Genomic DNA, 24,743 nt, shown 5'->3' with positions numbered 1-24,743 from the left:
GTATGTATATATTTTTAATTAAAAAAAATTTATCCCTGGCCAGCGTGGGTCAGTGTTGAGCATCAACCTGTGAACTAGGTCACAGTTTGATTCCCTGATGGGGCACGTGCCCAGGTTGTGGGCTCGACCCCCAGTGGGAAACATGCGGGAGGCAGCTGATCGATGATTCTCTCTCATCATTGACGTTTCTCTCTCTCTCTCTCCCTCCCTCTGTCTTACTTTCTAAAATCAATAAAAATTAAAACAAGAATCTATTTTGTCAGTATGACCTGTTTAGTTTGTCTATATAACAAGAAACTGCAGTTCTACATAAGCAACCTAATGATTACATGTAAAAGATGGTTAATGAGTGTGATCATGAGGAAAAAGTTATAATCCGAGGAAAAAGAAGCCTCAATCAATGAAATCTAGTCACAGGTCTGTCAATAATTAGACTTCTAGAAGTCACTTAACCTAAGGTTCTCAACTTCCTTAACAAAAGTAAGAAGTATCAGAAGATAATCACTTAAAGTCACTTTCAGCAGTTATATTCAATGATTTAAAATAAAAGTTGCCCTGGCCGGTTTGGCTCAGTGGATTGAGCATCAGCCTGCGGACTGAGGGTCTCGGGTTCAATTCCAGTCAAGGGCACATGCTGGGGTTGCATACTTGATCCCCAGGGCATGTACCTCAGTTGCAGGCTTGATCCCGAGCCCCAGTGGGTATGCATATGGGAGGCAACCAGTTGATGTGTCTCTCTCACATCTATGTTTCTTTTTCTCTGTCTTTCCCCTCCCTTCCTCTCTCTCTAAAAATCAATGGAAAAAAATATCCTCTGGTGAGGATTAACAATAATAAAAAAGAGCTAGCCCTATCCTTGGCATTCAGTTCTTTATAGCCACTCTTCCTGTGATTAAAGTGGTTAAGTTGGAATTGCTGAGAAGTGAAACTTTGGACCAGGGCTTCTCAAAGTGTAGTCCATAGACTGATGCCAGTATACAAATCTTGCTACTGATCCATGATGAAATGAATACCCAAACTGAGAATAAGTATTTAGGAACTCTTATAGAAATTTGATATTGTCATGACAAATCTGGACTTCATTTTTCGAAAAATTTCTTTAAACTGTATTTTATAAAAACATTGGTCCACTAGATTGGAAATTTTTAAAAAACCCAACTGGCTGCCCTAGCTGGTTTGGCTCAGTGGACAGAGTGTCAGGCCATGAACTGAAGGGTCATGGGTTTAATTCCAGTCAAGGTCACATACCTCAGTTGCAGGCCAGTTGGGGCGCGTGCGGGAGGCAACCAATCCAAATTCTCTTTCATACCGATGTTTCTCTCTCTGTGTCTCTACCCTTCCCTTTCACTCTCTCTCTAAAAAAGACACACACAAAAACACCCTGAGACAGAACCAAGATGGCGGTATAGGTAAACACCAATACTCACTGCCTCTAACAACAACATCAAAATTACAACTAAGATACAGAACAACCTATCATTCAGAACCTCCTGAAATCTGGCTGAATGGAAGTCCTAAAACTACACAAGTAAAGAAGAAAGCACACTGCGACGGCAGGAGGGGCAGAGGTGCAGAACAGGCTGGTTCGGCACCCACGTATCATTTTTTTAATTGGGAGGTATATCGTGGCTGTGGGGGCCTCCCGTGAGAAGAGATCCCAGCCCTATATCAGACCCACAGCCCAGGGTTCCAGAGCTGGGGAGAGAAGTCCCCGTACCTTCCGGCTGTAAAAACCAGCGGGGATTGTGGCTGAGTAACACAGAGGCTGCTGGAAACCCAGGCAGTTCCTCTTAAAATGCTGGCACACCAACTTACACAGACTCACTTCCTCTGAGGTCCAGTTCTGGGGCAGCAGTTTGGGGGGATCCAGGGATATATGGGAGGACTGGATTGTCTGGCATCAGAGCAAGAACTCGGGGGTGGCTTTCTCCCAGACAGAGGTGCTCACAGGGGTCATTGCTCATATGCTGAGACCTTCCTCGTCGCAGACTTGACTGGCAGCCATATCTGAGTTTCCATCAAGCTGGCTCAAATTGTTTATTTCTCCCTGGTGATTCCCTGAGACCCCCACCCCATCCAATCTGCACCCCACCCAAGTTTTGCAGCCATTATTCCATATGTATGGTCTGTCCTGGCTCAGGCTTCAAACTTTCCTAAAATATCTCAAACAAGCAGCAGCAGAAGTCAGGGTGCCCCATACCTCTCAAAAAAAGACCCAAGATAAGGCACTAGCGCCAGCCTGCCTTGCTTCACTCTCCTGGGCACTTCCAAGGCCATACAAGTAGCAGCAATCTGTAGATAGCTCTGTAGCTCCTGCTGGATGACCCCAGGCAGTGGCTGACTTTGTACCTCCCAGGAGGCCCCAAGCCACTGCACCCGGTGGACAGCTTCCGACCATACAAGATTACAATTCTACACATCCATAAGCAACACACTCAAGGAGCAGACTCAGTGAGCACCAAAGCCCCATTGAAGCAAGTCCTGCTCCATAGGGTGTCTCCTGCACAGCAGCTCTTCCATTGTAGTCAAAGCTGGTCCTCAGAGCCAATTGGCCTGGGGGTCAATTCCTCCCAGTGACACCAACAGCAATCAAGGTTCAACTACAACAAGACTGTGCAGACAGATGACACAGGGGTGCACCTAGAATGCCCAGCTCAGGTAACTGGGAAGGCTGAGTCACTGGGCCCTACAGGACACCTACTACACAAAGCACTCTACTCATTCCAGGAACTGTAACAGCACTACCTAATACATAGAAACAAATACAGGGAAGCAGCCAAAATGCAGAGACAAAGAAACATGTCACAAGTGAAAGAACAGAAGAAATCTCCAGAAAAAGAACTAAACGAAATGGAAACAAGCAGATACTAAATACAGAGTTCAAAACAATGGTTATAAGGTTTCTCAATGATCTTAATGAGAGCTTCAAGGGACTTAGTAAGAATTTTAAGGATCTTAGTGAGAACATCAAAGATGTGAAAAAGGACTAGTCAGAAATTAAGCATATACTAACTGAAATAAAGAATAATTTACAGGAATTCAACAGTAGAGAATCAAATCGGCGATTTGGAATATGAGAAAGCAAAAAACACCCAATTAGAAGAGTAAAAAGAAAAAAGTATCCAAAAATATGAAGACAGTGTAAGGAGCCTCTGGGACAACTTCAAGTGTACCAACATCCCTATTATAAGGGTGCCAGAGGAGAAGAGTGACAGCAAGAATTGAAAACCTATTTGAAGAAATAATGACAAAAAACGTCCCCTACCTAGTGAAAGAAATAGACTTAGAAGTCCAGGAAGCACAGAGAGTCCCAAACAAGAGGAACCCAAAGAGGCCCACACAAAAACACATCATAATTAAAGTGCCAAGGGTTAAAAACAAAGAAAGAATCTTAAAAGCAGCAAGAGAAAAGCTGTTAGTTACCTCCAAGGGAGCACCCATATCACTGTCAGTTGATTTCTCAACAGAAACTTTGCAGGCCAGAAGGGAATGGCAAGAAATATTCAAAGTGATGAGTAGCAAGGACCTACAACCAAGATTACATTACCCATCAAAGTTCTCATTTTAGAATTGAGAGTCAGATGAAGAGCTTCACAGACAAGAAAATGCTGAAGGAGTTCATCACTACCAAACCAGTATTACATGAAATGTTGAAGGGTATTCTTTAGGAAAAGGATGATGATAAAGAAGAAGAGGAGGAGGAGGAGGTGAAGGAGAAGATAAAAAATATGAACAATAAAATGACAATGAATACATATCTATCAACAATTGAATCTAAAAATCAAAATAAACAAAAAAGGAATCTAATAAGCAAAGTAAACTGATGAATAAAATAGAACCAGAGACATGGAAACATGAAACAGACCAATGAATCTCAGAAGAAAAAGGGGAGGGTGCAGGAAGAGATTAACCAAAGGTGTTATATGCACACTAGAGGTCCAGTGCACGGCATTCATGCACTGAGGGAGGGGGCTCGCTCAGTCTGGCCTGCACCCTCTTGCAGTCTGGGACCCCTCACTGGACATCCCCCGAGGGGTCCTTAGCGCTGCCGTGGAGACGGGAGAGGCTCCTGCCACCACCATTGCGCTTGCCAGTGTGAGCCCCACTTCTGGCTGAGCAGTGCTCCCCCTGTGGGAGGGCACTGACCACCAGGGGGCAGCTCCTGCATTGAGCTCCTGCACCCTGGTGGTCAGTGCGCATCATAGCAACCGGTTGTTCCGCTGTTTGGTCGATTTGCATATTGGGGTTTTATTATATAGGATATGCATTACCTATAGACATAGACAATAAGGGTGGTAAAGGCCTGAGGCTGGGCAGGAACCGGGTGGAGGGGGGCAATCAGAGAAAAAAAGGGGGACATCTGTAATTCTCTCAACAATAAATATTTTTTTAAAAAAGAAAATCCAACTGGCCTTTTAACACAGATAGTGTGAGAAGCATTGCTTTCAGCACTAGGAACTGTAAAGCACATGACAATGTCCCTGCTATTTATAGAGAAAAAAATCTGCTGAGACAACAAATATTGTCTGCACATTTAATCCATCCAGAGCAAGGATTAATCCTTCCCTTGAATTCATAATTATTTGAAACTTTCTCTACTAATGCTTACTTTTCTCTCTGGACATGTTTAAAATATAGTGGTATAGTCCTTGGCTACCCATTACAGCTTAAGCCTTAGGAACACTTGCATCTAGACAATGTTAATGACAAACAATAAGGAGGAAAAATAAAATCTGACAAATATTTATCAAAGAGTAGGCATACTTCAAATGTAGGCTCCTAAAGATAAAAACCATTCAAATGGAACAAGAAATCAAAACCTAAAAACAAACCAATTTCTAAAGACACGAAATCTAGGGTGTGTGTGTGTGGGTACGGGGTGGAGGAAGTGGAGAATTGGCAAATCATTCTATTGGGAATTCCCAAAGCATTCTTTTTTACCTAATCAGCATACCAAAGTCTAAATGTTTTACTTTTTAAAGTGTGCACCCTGGAGCCCTGACCAGGTGGCTCAGTTGGTTGGATGTATTCCCATACACCAAAAAGTTGAGGCTTTGATTTCCAATCAGGGCACATAACCTAGATTGCGGGTTCTATCCCTGGTCGGGGTGCATTCGGGAGACAACCAATCAATATTTCTTTCTCTCTCTCCCTCTCCCTTCTCTAAAACCTATAAAAACAAAAGTGTGCATCACAGAAACGAACCCTAGACTTTCCTAAAGACTGCTCTACTGTGCCTAGATTTCCTTTCGTAACAATAAAAGCTATTTTGGGAAAAATTAAATCCATTTCAAAGTTGGCACAGTAATCCCAACTTCCATTTAATAAAACACTTAAGTGAAATAAACTTTTTGGATAATCACAACTGTGAACAGTGATCTTAAATACACACAAAACTCACAATCTTTTGGTGTCTAGAATAATATTCATCTGGTAAGAGGGCAAGGTGTCTGTTTTTAAGATCTTTTGTTAATTTTACTTCTAAGTGCCAATCACACTTTGAATAAAATAAACCACACTTCATTTGATGTAGATTTTATTAAAGAGGCATTACAAAACATTGGTAGATCACTCAAATGCCTGAAATACTGATCAAATTCTGATTTACACTCAGTTTAATTTCCAGTAAGAAAATGATGTATGGAAAGAATAATTACAAAATTAGAAATGAAAAAGCTACCTGAACACCATATAATAACTTGATGCTCATGTGGAGATATGAAAAAGAAAGAAAGCCATGAAAACCAACTATTAACTGAAAGAGAAGAATGTGGAGTAGAATCTGCTGGAACTCCAAACACATAACCACCTCATCCTGCAATCCATACATCTCAGCTTACCGAGTCCAGGAAGTCCAATCCAACATTTACTACATTAAAAACTGCATGTGTGGACTTTGTAGGCAAAACTTAATAAAATATTCCAATAATTCCAAGTCAGAACAAATGCCCTACAGGGATCTCTCAAAGACATCTTTTAATTTTATTTTTTATAAAATAGCACTTCTCTTTTACCTATGTCATGAAAGCTCAGTTCCAAGCGGTTTGGCTCAGTAGATAGAGCGTCAGCCTGCGGACTGAAGGACCCTGGGTTTGATTCCGGTCAAGGGCACGTACATTGGTTGCGGGTACATCCCCAGTAGGGGGTGTGCAGGAGGCAGCTGATCGATGTTTCTAGCTCTCTATCCTTCTACCTTCCTCTCTGTAAAACATCAATAAAATATATTAAAAAAAAAAAAAAAAGCTCAGTTCCAATATATAGAAAAAACTCTGGAAGCATTCATAAGAAAAGGAAAAAAATTTAAATGTCAAATCTCCCAAATCAGATTAATTAAACTAAATTAGTAGAATATTAGAAATAACCTCAAAAGGAAAGGGAACTGGAGTGTCTTTGCTTCAAAAGGTTCTAACTGTGTGTGGTCTAAGAAGTTGAAAGCTCTGGTCATTATACCACGCCTGAAAAGCTGTTTTAAAAGTGAAACACGAGAGGTAACCTGAAAGATTTCAACAATTAGGGAGAGTTTGAGAGACCAGCAAAATCAAGTTAAAATAATAGCAAACACCTATATGGTGTTTTCTACACACCAGACACTATTCCAAGTACTTTCCATATATTAACTCACATAAATTATTGGGTGAAAATAATTGATGGTCATGCTTTATAACCAGATTCACCTGTTGTGTTTTTGTGTGTGTGTTTTTTAACTTAGTGCTTTTACAGAGTTCTTGGCAAGCTCTCAAACCCTAAACTAAAAGTAAACTACTTATTATAAATCCCCAAACAAAACAAACAAACAAACAAAAAAATCCCCAAACATACCAATGTTGCTGATTTTCAATCTCTTCACTATTTCAACAGTTTATTTTTCCTGGATGTTTTACCTCATTATAGTTATTTTAAATGTTGAACCAACTATAATCAATAAGACATGACTAAACATCATAAAGCTAGGAATCTAAATCACTGACCTGTTAGGCTGAAACAGTTGGCGTTCTAATATGCGGTTTCAATCAATTTTCACATATTAAAATAAAATCAGTATTCTTAGTAAAAATTCAACAGAAACACCACATGAAAAATAGTTACCTGAATTTGAATCTGGAAAAGACAAATAGCAAATATTGGTTTTCTGAAAAAGAAAACAAAAGCTATATATGTTGACATACACACACACACACCAATAAAAATAAACAAATACAACAGTAAACTATACAGAGCAATATTTTTACTTACTTCTTTATCAGTAAGTTTGGAATGTTGAGGATAAATTACCTAGGAGAAGAAGAGTTAAATTTTATACATAAATATATTGAGTGTATATTATAAACATTAGTAGGTACTTTTAAAATACTATATGGCTATCGTCAAATAGTTTCAAGAAATAGTTCACAAACTTTAACAATGAAATATGTGAGAAGTTGGGAGAATTGAGAATTTATATTAGACCAAAAAAAAATCTTTTTGACTCAAAGTTATCTCTAAAAAATTGGTGAAATATTGAGTTATCAAGAATAATTTACTAATTGAATTACCAATAACTCAAAGCTTAATGAGTCTTTTCTTTGGAAGCCTAAAATCTAAAGAGAAATTGATCTATCAGCTGGTATATACTTCAAGCAAGAATAATTTTCAATTGATTCCAAGAAGTAGCATAAATTACTAACTTCTTATTAAAAGAAAAATGAAAAAATAATTATCTGCAGTTTAAGAAATTTCAAAGGCCATCTCCCACCATAAAATCTATCCCACTTCTAATTTCTTTAAATAATTATTGCATTTTTCTAGATAGGTCAGTTTAGTGTCTGCAGTAATCAAAGCCACCTTCTGAGGGAAAATCCTGCCCCATAGCCCCAGCAAAGGAAGGAAGACTAGGCCAAAACAGCTACTGTGAAATAAACACTAGTAAACACCAGATGCAAAGGCACCCATTCTACAAGCCAATCATCTGCCTGTATCTGGCTGAGTGTGAAACTTCTGCCCACAAGAGTATCAGTGCTCCAGTGGACCAATCCAGATTCTCTTGGGAATGTGAAGAAGAGATGAGCAGGTTAGCTAGAGGCTGACAACAAAAAGGAGAGAAAACAATACAAAGAGTAGCTAAATTATGTTAATGTTGGGTTGCTAATGTGGGGATCCATGACTTCCACTTCTGGAAAATCCATGCATTCTTCCAGTCCCCAAGCTGCTGAGAGCCTGAAAATCTTCCCTTTCTAGAAATAACATATAGTAATATATTATAAACCATATTAAAGTAGATTCACATATTTATTTCATTTATTTAGTTCTTACTATCATAGACAAGGCCAGTAGTGGTATCCCCATTTTACATATAAGAAAACTAAAGTTAAAAAAAAGATGGGGAGAATTAATACTTAATGAGCATCTTCTGGAGTTTTTCATTTTCACAACCCTGTCAATTCTCCCCATCTTTACCAAAGAGGGAACAAGTTTACAGTAGCTAAATAATTCTCCCAAAACTTATTTATGTAGTAAGTTCCAGAGCTAGGACTTGAATTTAAGTTTGATTCCAAAGTATACCAGCCACCATTCCTCATTGCACTTACAGTAGTGATCATTAACATGCAATCACAGCCCTCAATCCAGGTCTATGGGGAGGGTCTATAGAGCTAGTAGGTTACATGAAAACCATCCACCATTCCTGAAACACAGAACGACACCAAAGCATACTCTCTCTACTTACCCTGCTTTGTATCCCATGTACTGACCAACCTCATTTAATCTCTGTCTCCACAATTCATGAAGGCAAGAACTGGTCTTTTTTGTTCACCACTCTATCTTGACACCCACAACAATCTCTGCTACACAGTAGACACTAAAATATACTGTATGTCTCCCATCAGTGGATATACCTTCAAATTAAGTCCATTCAACAACTAAGTATTTTATATGTAATCCGTTATGTGTAGATACATTTCCCTTGAGATTATTTTACTTTGTTCCCTTTAAAGCAGAAATGGGATGCTTAAAACCTATTTAGCCATATTTTATAAAAATCTCATTGCATTTAAGTTACCCTGGAGTTTGCTGGTCTAAAACACATTGGTAAGCTTAGTGATCTGTAATAGCTTAATCTTAGCCTCTAAAATAAGTTTTATGTAAGTGCCCTTCAGATTTTTATTTCCTGCGATTAAAATATCCACTCAAAAGTAAATACAGTTTCTTTTTCCTTTCTTTTACATAATCACAGTGATTCTTTTGGACTTTGGTTTCCTATGGTTTAAATATCAGCATGACAATATAGAAAAAGATATCGGTATGTTTTACCTATATAAGAGTACCTTAAATATATACAACATGTGTATATATGTCTGTGTATGCGTATATTATAAGAAGTTCATATAGCTATATATATTTAAGTAAGCTAGAAGGATATAAAAACTACATAACCTATCAAAAACTGGTTGTACCTTTTAAAAACTGGTTGTACTAGACTGTCAAACAGAATTCCAGAAATTCATTTCAATGTACTTTTAGGGCTATCCAGTATTTTATTTTGGAGCAGATATAATATTCAGAAAGTAACAGTGTATTATTATATGCTATAGAATTCTAAATGTCCACTCTGTACTTAATAGAAAAGTTCATACTTGATTTTAAAAACCTTAATTAAACTCCCTATCTAAAAAAAAAAAGTAACCATTGTCAAGTAGCTTGAACTGCACAAATGTCAGTTACTAGAATTATTTTCTATGTATATACTTTATTTCGTGGTGGTGGGGGGGGAGTTTAAATATAAGTTTGGGCAATTACTGTTAGTTTAGTCAGTTAGCTCCTGACACCTATAAGGAAATTAATCGATTATCATTTGGCCCCAGTATCTGGAGTTTTCTTTCTCGCTTGAAGTTTGCTTTCTCCACAGCTCAAGCCCAAGTCACTTGCATTCCTGGGAGGGACCAAAGGGGGACACAGAGCGTCAGCTAATGTCATCCTTGTTTTGTTACCTATGATACGACATCCCATGTTATAACAAATAAGAGAGAGGTGGCCAGGTAATAAGAAAAATGTTTTATTTCATAGAATTATTAAGGCCTAAAAATGGCATAGTATATATTTTACATTATAATAAAATAGGAAAACATATGCCCCAGAAAAATATGTATATGTACTGAAAAACAGTATTACAAAATGTTTTAAATGGGGCTATTCTCTTTAAAGATATGTCTATTTGCCACTTGCCCTGGATACCCTAACATTTCCACCTCAGTAGGGGAGTAATCGTGGTCACAGGAAAAGGAAAAATTAGGAAGATGAGTTAATTTACTGCTAGTATTACTTGGACATGGGGAAAATTCATGCCTGCATGCACCCTAGTTGTTTGTGAATGGGTATCTATTACCACGTGGCTGAGTATCTGTCTCCATTGCACAACCCCACCAAGCATCCCAAGCTTGGAAGAGACTACATTTCCCCAGAAACACCTGCCTTGATCTCTAACATTAACTCCTGCCCTGGCTGGTGTGGCTCAGTTGGTTGGAGTGTTGTACTGTACTGAAATCTTGTGGGTTCGATTCCCAGTTAGGGCACATCCCTAGGTTGTGGGTTCAATTCCCAGTCGGGGTGTGTTTTTTTTTTTGGGGGGGGGGGTGGAGAGAGAGAGAGAAAGAGAGAGAGAAAGAAACATGGATGTGAGAGACACATCTATTGGTTGCCTGCTGCACATGCTCCAACCAGGGCCAGGGGTCGAACTTACAACCCAGGTACGTGCTCTTGACTGGGAATTGAACCCGAGACCCTTTGGTGCACAGGTCGATGCTCTAACCACTTAGCAACACTGGCCAAGACAGGAATAAATCTTTATGACCATGCATTAGACAATGGTTTCTTAGATATGATATAAAAATCACAAGCAATCAAAGAAAACATAAATATACTAGACTTCATCAAAATTTAATACTTTTGTATTTCAAAATACACTACCCAGAAAGTGAAGACATCTCACAGAATGAGAGAAAATATCTGTACATCATATATCTGATAAGGGTCTAATATACAGAATATCTAAAGAATACATTTTGCCCAGCCAGCGTGACTCAGTGATTGAGCATCGACCTATGAACCAGGAGGTCATGGGCACATGCCTGGATTACAGGCTCCATTCCCAGTAGGGGGCATGCAGGAAGCAGCCAATCAATGATTCCCTCTCATCATTGATGTTTCTATCTCTCTCCCTCTCCCTTCCTCTCTGAAATCAATAAAAATATATTTTTTTAAAAAATATACAAATGGCCAATAAATACATGAAGAGACAGTCAGCATCATTAGTCATAAGGGAAATGCAAATAAACTTATAAAATACCACCTAATACTCACTAGAATGGCTGTAATCGAAAGGACAGACAATAACAAGTGCTGACAGAATATGGACAAATTAGAACCTTCATATACTATTGATGAAAATGTGAAAATGCAGCCATAGTGGATAACAATTTAGTAAACATAGTTACCATATGACCCAGCAATTTCACTCTTAGGTATATATCCAAGAGAAGTGAAAACATGTTCATACAAAAACTTGTGAATGAATGTTCAAAACAGCATTATTCATAATGGACAAAAAAGTAGAAATAATCCTTATTTCCATTGAATGATAAACAAAATGTGATATAGTACAACCATACTCACTATTAAATGGTCTACCCTCCCTGCTAGATTGATATAAAATTCAACCGTAGAAAGGAATGAAGTACTAAATACATATAATATAAATGAACCCTGAAAACCTTATACTAAATGAAAAAAGCCAGACACAAAACGCACAATATCCATTCTTATGAAATGTACAGAATAACAGAATCTGAAACAGAAAGTCAATTAGTGGTTGCCAGGGGCTGAAGGGGAAAAGGGAATGAGTCATAACTGAAAGAAGGGAAATTTCTGGGGCAGCGATAACATCCAGGGTATTTTTAATACCATGGTATTGACATGGTATGTACATTTTATAAAAATTCATTAAACTACAGACGTAGGATTAGTGTACTTTTTTCTATGTATGTTATACTTAAATGAAAATATTTATTTACTTATTTTTAAAGTAGAAAAAAATGACTTGACATCACAGTTTTAGGACAGGCTGGGCCTCAGTCTAAGATTCCAGCTCTCTCAAGATCGAAGGTAAATTATGCCACAGGAAAAGCTTGATCAATTTGAATATGAAATGGATAGTGAAGCATTTCTCTCAAAAAAGAATAGCCCTGACCGGTTTGGCTCAGTGGATAGAGTGTCAGCCTGCAGACTGAAAGGTCCCAGGTTCGATTCCAGTCAAGGGCATGTACCTTGGTTGTGGGCACATCCCCAGTAGGAGGTGTGCAGGAGGCAGCTGATCGATGTTTCTCTCTCATCAATGTTTCTAACTCTCTATTCTCCCTTCCTCTATGTAAAAAATCAATAAAATATATTTTTTAAAAAGAATAAAGTTTATATATAATTATCCACGTTTTACATCAGGCATCTTAGTAAATACAAAAATACAAAGTACTTGTGATAGTACTGGACAAGAGAATGCCCCAGATTATCTCTCGATTGGGATTATACAATTTCATAACAGAATTAGAGATTAGTAACACCAAAGAAGCCTTTGTAAAATCTGGGAGCCTAAGAAGCTCAAGAGGACACTAAAGCTTTAATTCTCAAATCACAGAACTATGAAGTGCTACTAGTTCACAAGGGAATTTAAAGAATATTATGAGTACCTTGAATATCCTACCAAAGCACTCACTGTTAAATAGCCTACCTTCCCTGCTCACTTGCCACCTGATGATGAGGGAATGATCAAGGCTTTATCTCTAGAACATACCAGTGCCCAATAAATACCTGCTCAACAGATGGTTCAATGAGACAGTACAGCAACATACAATTAAACATAACATCCATTTCAATTAAAAGAGTAAACTTGCTGATGATCAAATACTGGGCTACAGATCACTCAGTTAAAGAGTGAAAGAAACAACCCTTCACATAATTGTCTTTATCCTTCTCAGAAAAATAAACAGAAACTGCTAAGATAAAGAAAATTGGTGACTACTCCAGGCTCCACCCTGCTTAGAGGATAAGGGGGAACAGGCAATGACTCAAAAAAGCAGAAGTTGCCCCGCTGGCATGACTCAGTTGTTGAACAGCAACCTATGAGCCAAGAAGTCACCAATTCTTGTCAGGGAACATACCTGGATTGTGGGCTTGATCCCCAGTGTGGGGCGTGCAGGAGGCAGCCAATCAATGATTCTCTCTCATCACTGATGTTTCTCTCTCTCTCCCTCTCCCTTCCTTTCTGAAATCAATACAAAAGTATTTTTTTTAAAAAAGGAAACTACTAAATATCCAAATTAAGGAAAATGGTTTAATAAATTATGGTCCATAAAATTATATTTATGAAGACTCTTCAATGATCTGGCAAATTGTTTATGAGAACGTTTAACAATAAAAGCAGACTTTTACAGCCCATGCTTTGAAAGTGTCTCCTTCCTGCCTTCTGCAGCAGTGAGCTTAAGTAGCCACTACTGTTACTGAGACCCTGTCTCCTGATTATAGCTCATTGAACAAAACAGAGAACTTAACCCATTCTGAGCCAATCGGATATTCCACTACTTGCGTTACACTTCAGTTTGATTCCAGAATAAGAGTAGAGTGGCTAAAATCAGTACCAGGGTAACCCAAAGTCAAGTAGAACCTGGGAGCTGAAACTGAGACACTTGCAGAGGAAACCACCCTCAGCAGGGAAAATGGAACAAGACATGCAAAGAAAAGCAGAGACAAAAGACCACACAGCTCCAGAAACAAAGGCAAAAAAGCCTGGGGCTTTCCAAATTCCATAAGGTTCATTCCTGTTTCCTGTAACTGTGTCCCAAGAGACTCCTCACAATCAATCTTTTTGCTTAAATTTATTCTGCAGGGTTTCTGTTACTAACAAATTAATCCTTGACAGATACAAAATTATGTAAAGGGGGAAAAAAGCATTAACAAAAATGCCAAATACTGATAGCAGTTGTTTCTTAATATGAGTGATGTTTTCTAGTGTTTATAACTTTCTTTCTTGCCAAGTTTTCAACAATGAGCATATTATTACTCAATGGGGGGAGGGGAACTTGAGTAAATAAGGCAATTCTGTAGTATTGAGATAATTAAGGCTTTCCTAGATAATCAGGTAATTTCAGATCTAGAAGTAACAGAGACTATTTTAAATGCAGAGACTTTCAAACCTATTCCACAAGACACTTGGATTCTCTGATGATGTTTCAGGGCCACTTCAGAGGGAAAAAAAGAAGCTAAGTACACCTCCTGCAGTCTGTACCTTTTGCCGGCTCTTCTAGCTCCAAAGACACCCTGCCCCCAACTGTCTCCTTCACTCAGACAGGGACCCCCCTCCCCCCCCCAAACCTGACATTTTGTGCAACAAGGTCTTCAGCTGACTGTATCAGAGTGATAATCTGCCCCCAACCACCCAGGTCTTCAGTTGACTGTATCAGAGTGATAATCTGCCCCAAACCAGGCCTGAGTACCTTCCTCTAGTGTTTGGAAGGAGAGTGAAATTCACTCTCCATTGAAGTGGCGGAAAGGGGCAACTTCACTACCATAAATATCACAGAAGTAGAGGAAGTCAGTTTGCAGGGAGCATAAATCATGAACAAAATCCATAAAACAAGAGCATAAATAAGATGTGTGCTTGGTTTTGGGCTCTAGCCATTTTCTGAGGCCCCACTAGGTTTGTGTGTTGGATATCTTAAAACACCTTTGTAGCCTTACAGCAAGTTCCCCTTTCCTGCTTGAGCTGTAGCTTAGTTTCTGCTGCTTATAACCAAATATACACACACAGGCAACATTTCAACCAGATTAGCCAGGTCTTTATTTACACAGGGGAAAATAGTCCCCTACTTAAAAAAAAAGAAAGAAAAAAGTACTGATTCTAGTAACTCAACTTCATCTTACAAGTAAGAAAACTGAAGTCCAAAGGCTTCATTTTCACAAAGCAAAAAGTGAGGGGTTCTCCCCATCAAAAATGAAAAGGGAACTCTCGCCCAGCCAGTGTGGCTCAGTGGTTGAGCAAAGACCTATGAACCAGGAGGTCACAATTCCATTCCCAGTGGAGAGTCGTGCAAGAGGCAGCTGATCAATGATTTTCTCACTGACGTTTCTATCTCTCTCTCTTACTTCCTCTCCAAAATCAATAAAAATATAGTTTAGAAAAGAAAAAGGGACTCTAAATGCTTACATAGGCCTTACTGGGTCCCAAATGCTATTTCAAATGTTTTCAAACATTAACTTACCTAATTCTCACAATGCCACGATAAATGTACTGTTACCTTGTTACAGAGGAGCAGCACCAGGCTCAGACAAGCAAAGTAGTGTACCCAAAGTCACACAGATTAAAACCAGCTCTAGAATCTAGAGTTCCTGATCAATATTCTATAGTCACTTCAGTAGGGATTTAAACTTAAATAAGTGGCACTGTTCATGCATTTGTTTAAAATCTGCAAATGGTATTTTCTGTCTTGGCAGAACAGATTCTTAAGTCTCTGAGGCCTAAGATTCAATGACTGTGTTTTTTTATAGCACAGGTAGGTAATCTAGGATATTACTGTCCAAGCTTAATTTTTACCTATTCTTCAACTAATTTTCCTTTTGAGTCCCCATGGTTGTGCTTTATAGAAGTAGAGACGGGCTACTATATGTCACTTCTCCAACACAATTCTACACTCACCTTTTTAAAAAATACGTATTTTTATTTGTTTCAAAGAGGAAGTAAGAGGGAGAGATGTAGAAACATCATTAATGAGAGAAAATCATTAACTGCCTGCCTCCTGAACACCTCTACTGGAGATTGAGCCTACAACCTGGGCATGAGCCTGACCTGGAATTGAACCATGACCTCCTGGTTCATAGATCTGAGCCACACCAGCCAGGCTACACACACCTTGTCATCCCATTATAGCCACTCCTTCTGTCCATTTTTGGCCTGGGTAGGGCCATAATACAAAGGTAAAATACTGTGTGTTTTTCAACTATTTTGTTATATTAGTTTCTAATCTGTGTTCCTTTTTCTTTAAAAGTGGCAAAATGCAATGTCCTATGTTTCGTAGGAAAACAAAACAAAATTGTTGTGTTGCATCTCACTTAATGTGTTTATCTGTCTTTGGATCCTTCATTAGGGAATCTTCCCCACTCTCATCCTACACCTTCTAAAATCAATGGTTCTTAATCTAGAGACAATGGACTATAAGGTCCATTGATAACCCCCAGAAAGTACAAGAAACAAATACATAATTTTGCATTAGTAAGCATTTTCCTAATGGAGAGAGTTCATGAAGTTCATCATATATTTTTTTAAAGTTTCAGAATGCAAAAAACATTATGAATAACTGACCTAAAGAAAACTCTGCAATAGCACATACTATGGAAAATGAAATTCAAAATAAGACCTTTAATGATCCACATTTTTGTAGTACCTCAATTATGCTAAGTATTCTTTATTTGGTCAGAAAAACATATTCATGTTAAAAAGAATGTCCCAAATGATGAAAGTCCCAAAAGATCTCCTATAGCTATATAAAAATGCGATAAACTGCGACAACCCAAACCATTGTTTTCTGGTTAAATTATAGTTTGCTATACATATAATTTCAGGTTAATGTGTCAATATAGTCAATAGATGGTTTATAAATCTCTTCTTCAAATTCTTTGGGAACCAGTTGTTTCTATCTCAGTAAGATAAAGAATTGTTCCTGTACTCACTCGTTCTATCAGCAAGTATTTATTGAACACCGGATGTGCCAGGCACCACATTTGGCCCTATCTGCTACTGTGATTAATTCCTGGTTCTTCCCTAAATCGTAGTCTCAATCCACAAATATAGTTTAGAGCATATAGTTCATATTTGTATGCCCAGCAACCAGCATAATGCCTAGATTTTTGTGGAAACCGTGTATGGAACTACATAATGATAAAACACAGAGAAGACAGGCTGAATACAAAAGCAGTATCTTCGAATTAAGAAAAACCTCCCTGGCCAATTTTCCTAGCCAACTCATGTCACTGAAGTAAAAATGAGATGGTGCACTAAAATGGCATCACTACCAAAAAAATAAAATCTCAAACCTACAACCTTCTGATAACGTTTTTCTTGGACACATAAAGACAAGCAATCTCTTATGCTACATAAAGTACCCTAAACAATGTCAAGAACAGATTACGATTCAAAGGCCTTTCAATAAGGTGCCATACAGAGAGGAAATTTGACAGATTCACAAGCAAAAGATATTCCCTATGTTCTTCATATTAGCTTTCAGGCCAACTGCTTCAGAAGCAACACCAAGAAATAAGAGAAGTGAGGAACAAAAGGAGGAAAATGAGAAAATGCATGCTATGCCTTTCGGCTCAGGCTTACTAAAATGCTCTAAGAGTTACTATTGTGAATGACCAAAACAATCTCTTGGTCTGAAAAAAAGTATGTTGTAAGAAGCTTGGCTATTATATTTCACCATATGTCAAGGGCATTGTTTGCTTCTTGAAGAAGTCCCAAATCCTGCCCTGCAGCCTCCTCCAGGTGCCGCTAACCATTTCAGTTATTCTGGTGACACCGGGTTAACAAAACAAAAACACAAACAAAAAACAGCAAGTGTTTAGGAGGGGCCTTGGGAGAACTTTTCACCCCCAGCCGCAGCCCAGGATGCTCCCAGGGGAACTGCCAACAGACCGCAGCCCGCCCCGAAGGGCGGAGGGGCGGCCCGCCACGCCCAGATGCGCGGCGGCCCGGGTCCAGGCCGGCACAGGCCACACACTCTGCAAAGGCCGCCCGGGCGCGAACCCGGACAGGGCGGAGGGACAGCGCTGCGGCCGGGCCTCACCTCCACGGCCTGGCCCAGCTCCAGGTCGAAGCCCACCACGCACACGCAGTGCAGCCAGGCCGAGAAGCCGTCCCAGCGCAGCAGGCCGCGGCCATCGTCCTCCTCATCGTCCAGCGGCGCGGCTGCCGCCGCCGCCGCCTCAGCCTCAGCCGGCGCCTCGCGCTCCTCGGCCGCCGCCCCCGCCTCCTCCAACGGCCCGCGGGAGCTGGGCCCCGAGCTCTCCGGGCCCCGCAGAGCCATCCACCGGCCCCTGGCTGTTCGCGCCGCCTCCACCGCGGAGCGAGCCGCAGAGCGCGCTCGGTTCTGCGCAGGCGCAGCCGCCGCAGCTGCAGCCGCGGGGGACGGGCTCCGCCGGGGCGAGACCGGAACCCACGTGACCCTGGGAGCCCCGCTCCGCGCGGTCCCGCCCCTGCACCACGCGGACGTGGGGACGTCACGCCGGCGCTTGACTTGGATTATGAATCAGGCGCCGGGCGCCTTGTCTTAAAGCTCTTCGAGGCTGAACGGTGACTTATGAGTCCTGGCACCCTCCTTCGCAGTCCAGCGACTAAGGAATGAATTATGCGTGGAATGATCCCGGTCCATAATTATAAGGTATTATTAAATTAAATTAAAACAATGGTAATGGTAACAAACATTGAACACTTATTCTGTGCCAGTTGATGTGCCAAGCAAGTACTTTACAAAGGTCACCTCACTGAGTCTTCGCATCATGGCTAGTACGTAAGACCTCATTATTTATTACTTTACAGATAAGGAAATGGGTTCTGAGAGGTTGCATGACTAGCTTAACAGTTGACTCAAAACAGTCTGCTGATGTAGGAGTTCTGAGTCCTCACTCAGCTTTTTCTCTCTACTAAGGCCCCTCCCACCTATCTTGGCTTGGATCCCTGTGAGTCACTCAATACGCACAACAACATCTCCAGACTTTTCTGGACTGGCAGGCAGGTCGGCCTCTACAGCAACCTGTGCATCGCTCTTAGCAAGGGCCGAGTTTCAGGCAGCGTTGTATTCTCAGGGACTAGTACTGGGCTGGGCACCCAGGAAGCTCTTGACTTGCTCAGTTGAATTATTACTGATTGTTGGTCCAGCATGATATTACTGACTAGGATTTATTCAGCTTCTACTATGCTAAGTATAAACTGCACAGTGAAAGTAAATAGGAAACACACAATAATACCCCAATTTTAAAAAATGCATAATAAACTGGATATTAACTCACAATAAATGTAATTTTTAAAAACAGCACCGCGTTCGTGCCTTTGCACACATTATTCTATCTAATCGTCCCAACAGCCAAAAAAGGCAAAACCTATTATTATTATTATTCCCATTGTACCGATAGGGACCCTGAGGCTTCATGAGATGACCGTGATTTCACAGGCAGTAGGTGGCAGAACAAAAATTTTAAACCCAGGTCTCTGACAGCCAGAGCTCCTAAGCATTTTGCCGCACTGTCCAGTCAAATCTACCCTATTTAGCAAACATTGTTCTGTTCACATCCTTAGGATCTTTATTTGAAGTAACTGTTAGCATCCCTGTTTTCAAGAATAGAGTCAGGTACTAGTATCCTCAGCCATCAATGGTAATGTTTGCTATAGACTTTCTTTAGGACATAAGATGAACTAGTGCAGTTTATTCTTAGCATACTAGATGCTGAATAAAATAGGAATAAGTATTTCCAGCCTGCTTACTTCACCGATTGTCGGGAAGGGCCAAACTATCCCAATGCACACATTTTTCTGTATGCTACCTCATTATTAACGGTTAATGAACTTTAAACACCAGCTGTTCCACAACAGAGCTGGTTGTTTGACATGTGGATACAGATTGCTATTCCCCAAAATGCTGCTTTATAATTTTGGATTAAGAATAATCTTATCAAAATATAATGTCCTGCAAACAACATATTAAGAGGAACATAGTTCTAGCCAGTTTGAATCAGTGGATAAAGCATCGTCCTGTTTTCATTCAGTTAGAACAAACAAACAAATGCTACTAAAACAAAATTCACAACCATCAGGGAAAACAGAAAAGTTCCTCTGGATTTTTTGCTTTCCAACTTCAAAACTGGTATTTGCCCTTAGCATCAATTTAACATAATTTCTGTGGTTAATGCTTGTATGGGGTCTAAGAGAAAAAGCAGTAATTTTTGTTTTGTTTTGTTTTACTTCTTAAGGTTTCATTATTAGAACCTTTGAATGTGAAAGAAGCTTGGATCAGGTCATCTTTCCAAACCTCCCATCCTATTCATGAATGGTCTGAAGTTCAGTCAGCCAGCCACCGTCCTAACACCCCTTAGTAAGGTATAGTCACTACCTTACACAGCTGCTATTTTCTGGATGTTCATAAGGGCTAGAAAATTCTTCCTTTTATGGGGACAAGATCAGCTACTTTGTAATGTACACCCACTGGCCTAAGTTGTGTTTGCTGAGATTTCACAGAGGAGTCCAACTCTTCTATATGATAGCCCTGCGAATATTTGAAAATGGTTATCCCACATCCTCATGCCTTCTAGTTTCCAGGGGAAACTACTTCAGTTTCTCCACTGTTCCTCAAAGGATATAGTTTCTAGGCCATTCATCATCCTGTTGCCCAACTTGGGCATACTCCAGCTTGTCCACATCACTCTTAAAATGCAGTGCCCAGGAGGAAACACCATCTTCCAGGTGTGATCTGACCACTGCAGAGTGTACTCTGGGACTATTACCTTACTTGTCCCAGCCACCAGCCTTCTATTAATGCTGGTTCAGATCACATTTGCTTGTTCTGGCAGCCAGGTCACATCACTGGCTCAGGTTGCATTTACTGTCAACTAAAGCCCTGGATCTTTTTTCATTTGAGGAGCGCTTAAGTCAGGGTAGGCTGCTTTAGCCAAGAGCATGACTGGATTCATGGCTCTGCTGCTCTTCTAATATTACCAACAACATTGAGCACAGGATTAAAAACATGCCAAACTTCCCTATTCATTTCTAACCAAACTCCTGGCATTTCAGCAATTTTTGTAGTTTAAAAAAAGAAGAAGAAGAAAGAAAGAAAGTAAAAGAGTGTGAGCCTTAGATAATGCTGTGAATTGCCACGCCAAATCTCTGGACTAAATTTTACCAAAAGGACTGAAGGGAGTCCAAATACCTGATATACCCACCTACTTGGGTAGCCAGAGGACTTCCCTTTTGCTCTAAAGCTAAATGCTACTGCAGCTGCTGGACCATAACCACACCTGTAATGGAGAGAAAATACACAGAGAAATGTGCAGAGGCTCAAGTACCAATGTGTTATCAACAGACAACTAAATTTACTGCCACGTGCCTCAAAGACAAAATGCTCAAATGCAGATTTTAAAGGGAGGATCCAGGCAAAGAAGACAATAAAATACACTGTTTGGTCTTCCTTAATAGTGCTTGTGAGAGCTTAAAAATAAAGAAGGTAAAGAGCATATATATATATACTATATTTTAATGGTTTTAGGGAGAAAGGGAGAGGAAGAGAGAGATAGACACATCAATGATGAGAGAGATCATTGATTAGCTGCCTCCTGCACACCCTCCACTGGGGACTGAGCTGGCAACCCAGGCATGTGCCATAACTGGGAATCGAACCGTGACCTCCTGGTTCAAATGTTGACACTCAACCACTGAGCCATACTGGCCGGGCAAGAGCTTTGTTTTTTTAAAATATTTATTTATTTAATATATTTTATTGATTTTTCACAGAAAGGAAGGGAGAGGAATAGAGAGTTAGAAACATCAATGAGAGAGAAACATTGATCAGCTGCCTCCTGCACACCCCTTACTGGGGATGTGCCCGCAACCAAGGTACATGCCCTTGACCGGAATCAAACCCGGGACCCTTCAGTCCACAGGCCAGCGCTCTATCCACTGAGCCAAATCAGTTAGGGCTGTTTTTTTATATTTACATTCCTAATATCTATATAGTACCTGGCACATGGAAGACACTCAGTAAATAGTTAATGAATGAATCAATACACTAAAATAAAATCTCTAATTGCTGTTCTCTATTTGATAGAATTTTTCTTTCATGGTCAGTTGTATGAACACATGAAAAGTTAACAGAAATGTTTCTTAAATGTACTTTACTCTTAGCTTATGAAAAGTAAAGATAGCAACGCCTCAATTATTTGAAGGTTACTTTTCCAACTATCTGACTCTGGGAGTGCCAGGGAGCAGTTTTAATAGGCCTACTAGCAGTTGAAATGCAAAACAGAAAAGGTAACCAGTGAAATTTATGCTCTTTAATCAGAGAGATGTGAGGCCTTTGCTCAGAAGTTATTTTGTCTGAATTTACACATAATTCCAACAGATATGCTTGCCAGGTTTCCCAGACTAACCAGCAAATAAGAAGAGTAAAGAGGCTGCTTGAATATGAGCATGAAAAGAGCAGAAAACAGAAGGCTATAGGTTAATAGAATGGAAGGAAAGAAAAAAAGGAGTCAGAAAATAAAAGCATTCGGAAGGGTACACAGTAAACTATTAACAGTGGTTGCCCCATGGGGAATTGAAATGCTGGGAAATAAAAGTGCTGGTGAATAGAAATAGGGAACTTTGCTTTTTATTTTACACAATTCTATATTGTATTATTATTTAGAAAGAGCATATATTGCTTTTGTAACTAAACATTAAGAGATAAGAAGGGTGCTCTGGCTGGGTGACTCAGTTGACAAAAGCATACACTGAAAAGGTTTCAGGTTCAATTTCTGGTCAGGGTACATACCTTGGTTACAGTTTCAAACCCCAGTCAGGGGGTATACGGGAGCCAACTAATTGAAGTTTCTCTCTCACAACAAGGTTTCTCTCTCTCTCTCCCTCTCTCTCTCCCTCTCTCTCTCTCTCTCTCTCTACCCCCTCTCCCCTCTCCCCTCTCCTCTTCCTCTTTCTTTAAAATAAATAAAAACATGTCCTTGGGTGAGGATTTAAAAAAAGAGATAACAAGGGTGTAATAGAGTTGCATAGCTTGTGAAAAATTGGAAACCACTTAAGTATCCAACAATAGAGGATTGACTGAAAAATATCATGTATCCATTCAATAGACTGTTATGCAATCACTAAAAATGTCATAGAAGACCATTTTATAGCAGAAAAAATGTTTAAAGTATATAATTCAAGTAGAAAAAGGTAGGTCATAAAATAAAATATAATAAATAATTCTGTTTTTAGAAATTACTTGCAAAATAAAAAACACGGGAGTTGATAAAAAATATCTTGACAAAAGAGACATTTTTTGTTTGGAACCAAACATTTATTTTATCCTTAATATCTATGTAACTAGCTGGACACCTGGGTAATTGGGAGCCGGGGCTCCGCCGCCATCACCACCATGAATGATCAGCAGCTGGACTGTGCCTTGGACTTAATGAGGCTCCTGCCTCTACAGCAAATCGAGATTGACCTGATTGACCTGGTCCCAGTCTAAGTGAAGATCTTTCTTCTGTTAACCAGACACTGAAAATCGTCCAAGAAGGTGGTGGGAAAGGATTACCTTTTGTGTGACTACAACAGAGATGGGGACTCCTATAGGTCACCATCTATAGGAGATGGAAGATGGGGCATGCGTTCTGCTCAGGTGAGAAAGCTGGAGGTGGAAGCCCACAATGCCTTTGACCAGTATCAAGATCTGTATTTCGAAGGCGGCATCTCATCTGTCTGTCTGTGGGATCTGGATCATGGCTTTGCCGGGGTGATCCTCGTAAGAAGGCTGGAGATGGATCAAAGAAGATCAGAGGCCGCTGGGATTCCATCCACGTGGTGGAAGTGCAGGAGAAACCAATGGCTGCACCACCCATCAGAAGCTGGCCTCCTCAGGAATGCTGTGGCTGCAAACCAACAAATCCGGCTCTGGCACCATGAACCTCGGAGGCAGCCTTACAGATGAAGAAAGATGAAACTGAGTCACTGCTCGCCACACATAGCCAATATCGGGCGCTTGTAGAGGATATGGGAAACAAAATCCGAAGTATGCTGAATGAGATCTGCTTTGGAAAAACAAAGGACATCATCAGTGGGCTGAGGTCTGTGCAGACTTTTACAGACAAATCAAAACAAGAAGCTCTTAAGAATGATTTGGATGCTTTGAAGAGAAAGCAGCAATTGTAAAACCTCTGCTTCACCCTAACCGGACATGCTATGCACTCCTTCGATTCCTTTCTTACACAACTCTGCTCCCTTCCCTTGTCCCCCCCCCCCCCCCACTCCTCTCCACCACACACAGATCACACAGTAATTTGTGTCACCGACCTGTATGGGGCTATCAAACCCTGAGAACAAAGCTGATAAACACCTGTCTCTGTCTCCAAGGCCTGCTTTCCTCACCACGTTTTGCTATCAAAACTCAGTATTTTATAAAAAACAAAAACCAAAAAACCTCAATGTTTCCGCCTGAACAGTGTAGCTCAGTGGTTGAGTGTGGACCCAGGAACGAAGAGGCCACTGGTTCAATTCCTGGTCAGGGCTGCGGGCTCAGCCCACTGTGGGGGCGGGGAGTGGGCGCTGGCGGCAGCCAATCGATGTTTTTCTTGCTCAGATATTTCTCTCTCTCTAACCTCTCCCTTCCTCTCTCTCAAAAAATAAAAAGAAAGAAATTTTTTTAAAAAAAAACACACACACACTTGCTACACCACTGTGATTAAACATTACACGTATGCTTCCTGATAATACTGATCTTACTTCTTTAAAAAAAACACACAAAATCTTGATGTTTCCATATCGACTGTATGTATTCTGTTTGCCCAGCCCCATGTCCCCACCACCACCCATTTATAGGCCTAAAATACACTGTCTGCCTCCCCTTCCCTTCCACCTTTTAGTTACATTGGTATAAAAAAAAGTAAAACAAAAAAATTACGAAATAACTGGTGTGTGAAAGATAAAAGAA

General features: G+C 40.1%; 1 protein-coding gene and 1 pseudogene across 6 annotated transcripts in view; one reads left to right on the top strand and one right to left on the bottom strand.

Moving 5' to 3' along the window:
• Positions 1–18,169, bottom strand: part of DENND6A (DENN domain containing 6A) — a 48,617-nt gene extending 30,448 nt beyond the window's left edge. For 2 of the 6 annotated variants that reach the window (XM_036331824.1, XM_036331825.1), the window contains exons 1-3: positions 17,856–18,158; positions 7,234–7,272; positions 7,087–7,129 (exon numbers count right to left, since the gene is read on the bottom strand). In XM_036331824.1, coding sequence (XP_036187717.1) covers positions 7,087–7,129; positions 7,234–7,272; positions 17,856–18,095 — 322 coding nt within the window. In that variant the 5' untranslated portion in view covers positions 18,096–18,158. Of the gene's footprint in view, positions 1–7,086; positions 7,130–7,233; positions 7,273–17,855 lie in introns of all 6 variants that reach the window. The other 4 variants (XM_036331823.1, XM_036331822.1, XM_036331821.1 and 1 more) reach the window with 4 other exon arrangements.
• A 101-nt stretch (positions 18,170–18,270) lies between these two features.
• Positions 18,271–24,308, top strand: LOC118667956 (annotated as a pseudogene).
• The last annotated feature ends 435 nt before the right edge of the window (positions 24,309–24,743 follow it).

This window comes from Myotis myotis, unplaced genomic scaffold (genome assembly GCF_014108235.1).
Source record: "Myotis myotis isolate mMyoMyo1 unplaced genomic scaffold, mMyoMyo1.p scaffold_m19_p_13, whole genome shotgun sequence".
NCBI classification, from domain to species: domain Eukaryota; kingdom Metazoa; phylum Chordata; class Mammalia; order Chiroptera; family Vespertilionidae; genus Myotis; species Myotis myotis.
The sequence above is the reverse complement of the archived record's forward strand: the minus strand, read 5'-3'. Positions and strand labels throughout refer to the sequence as shown.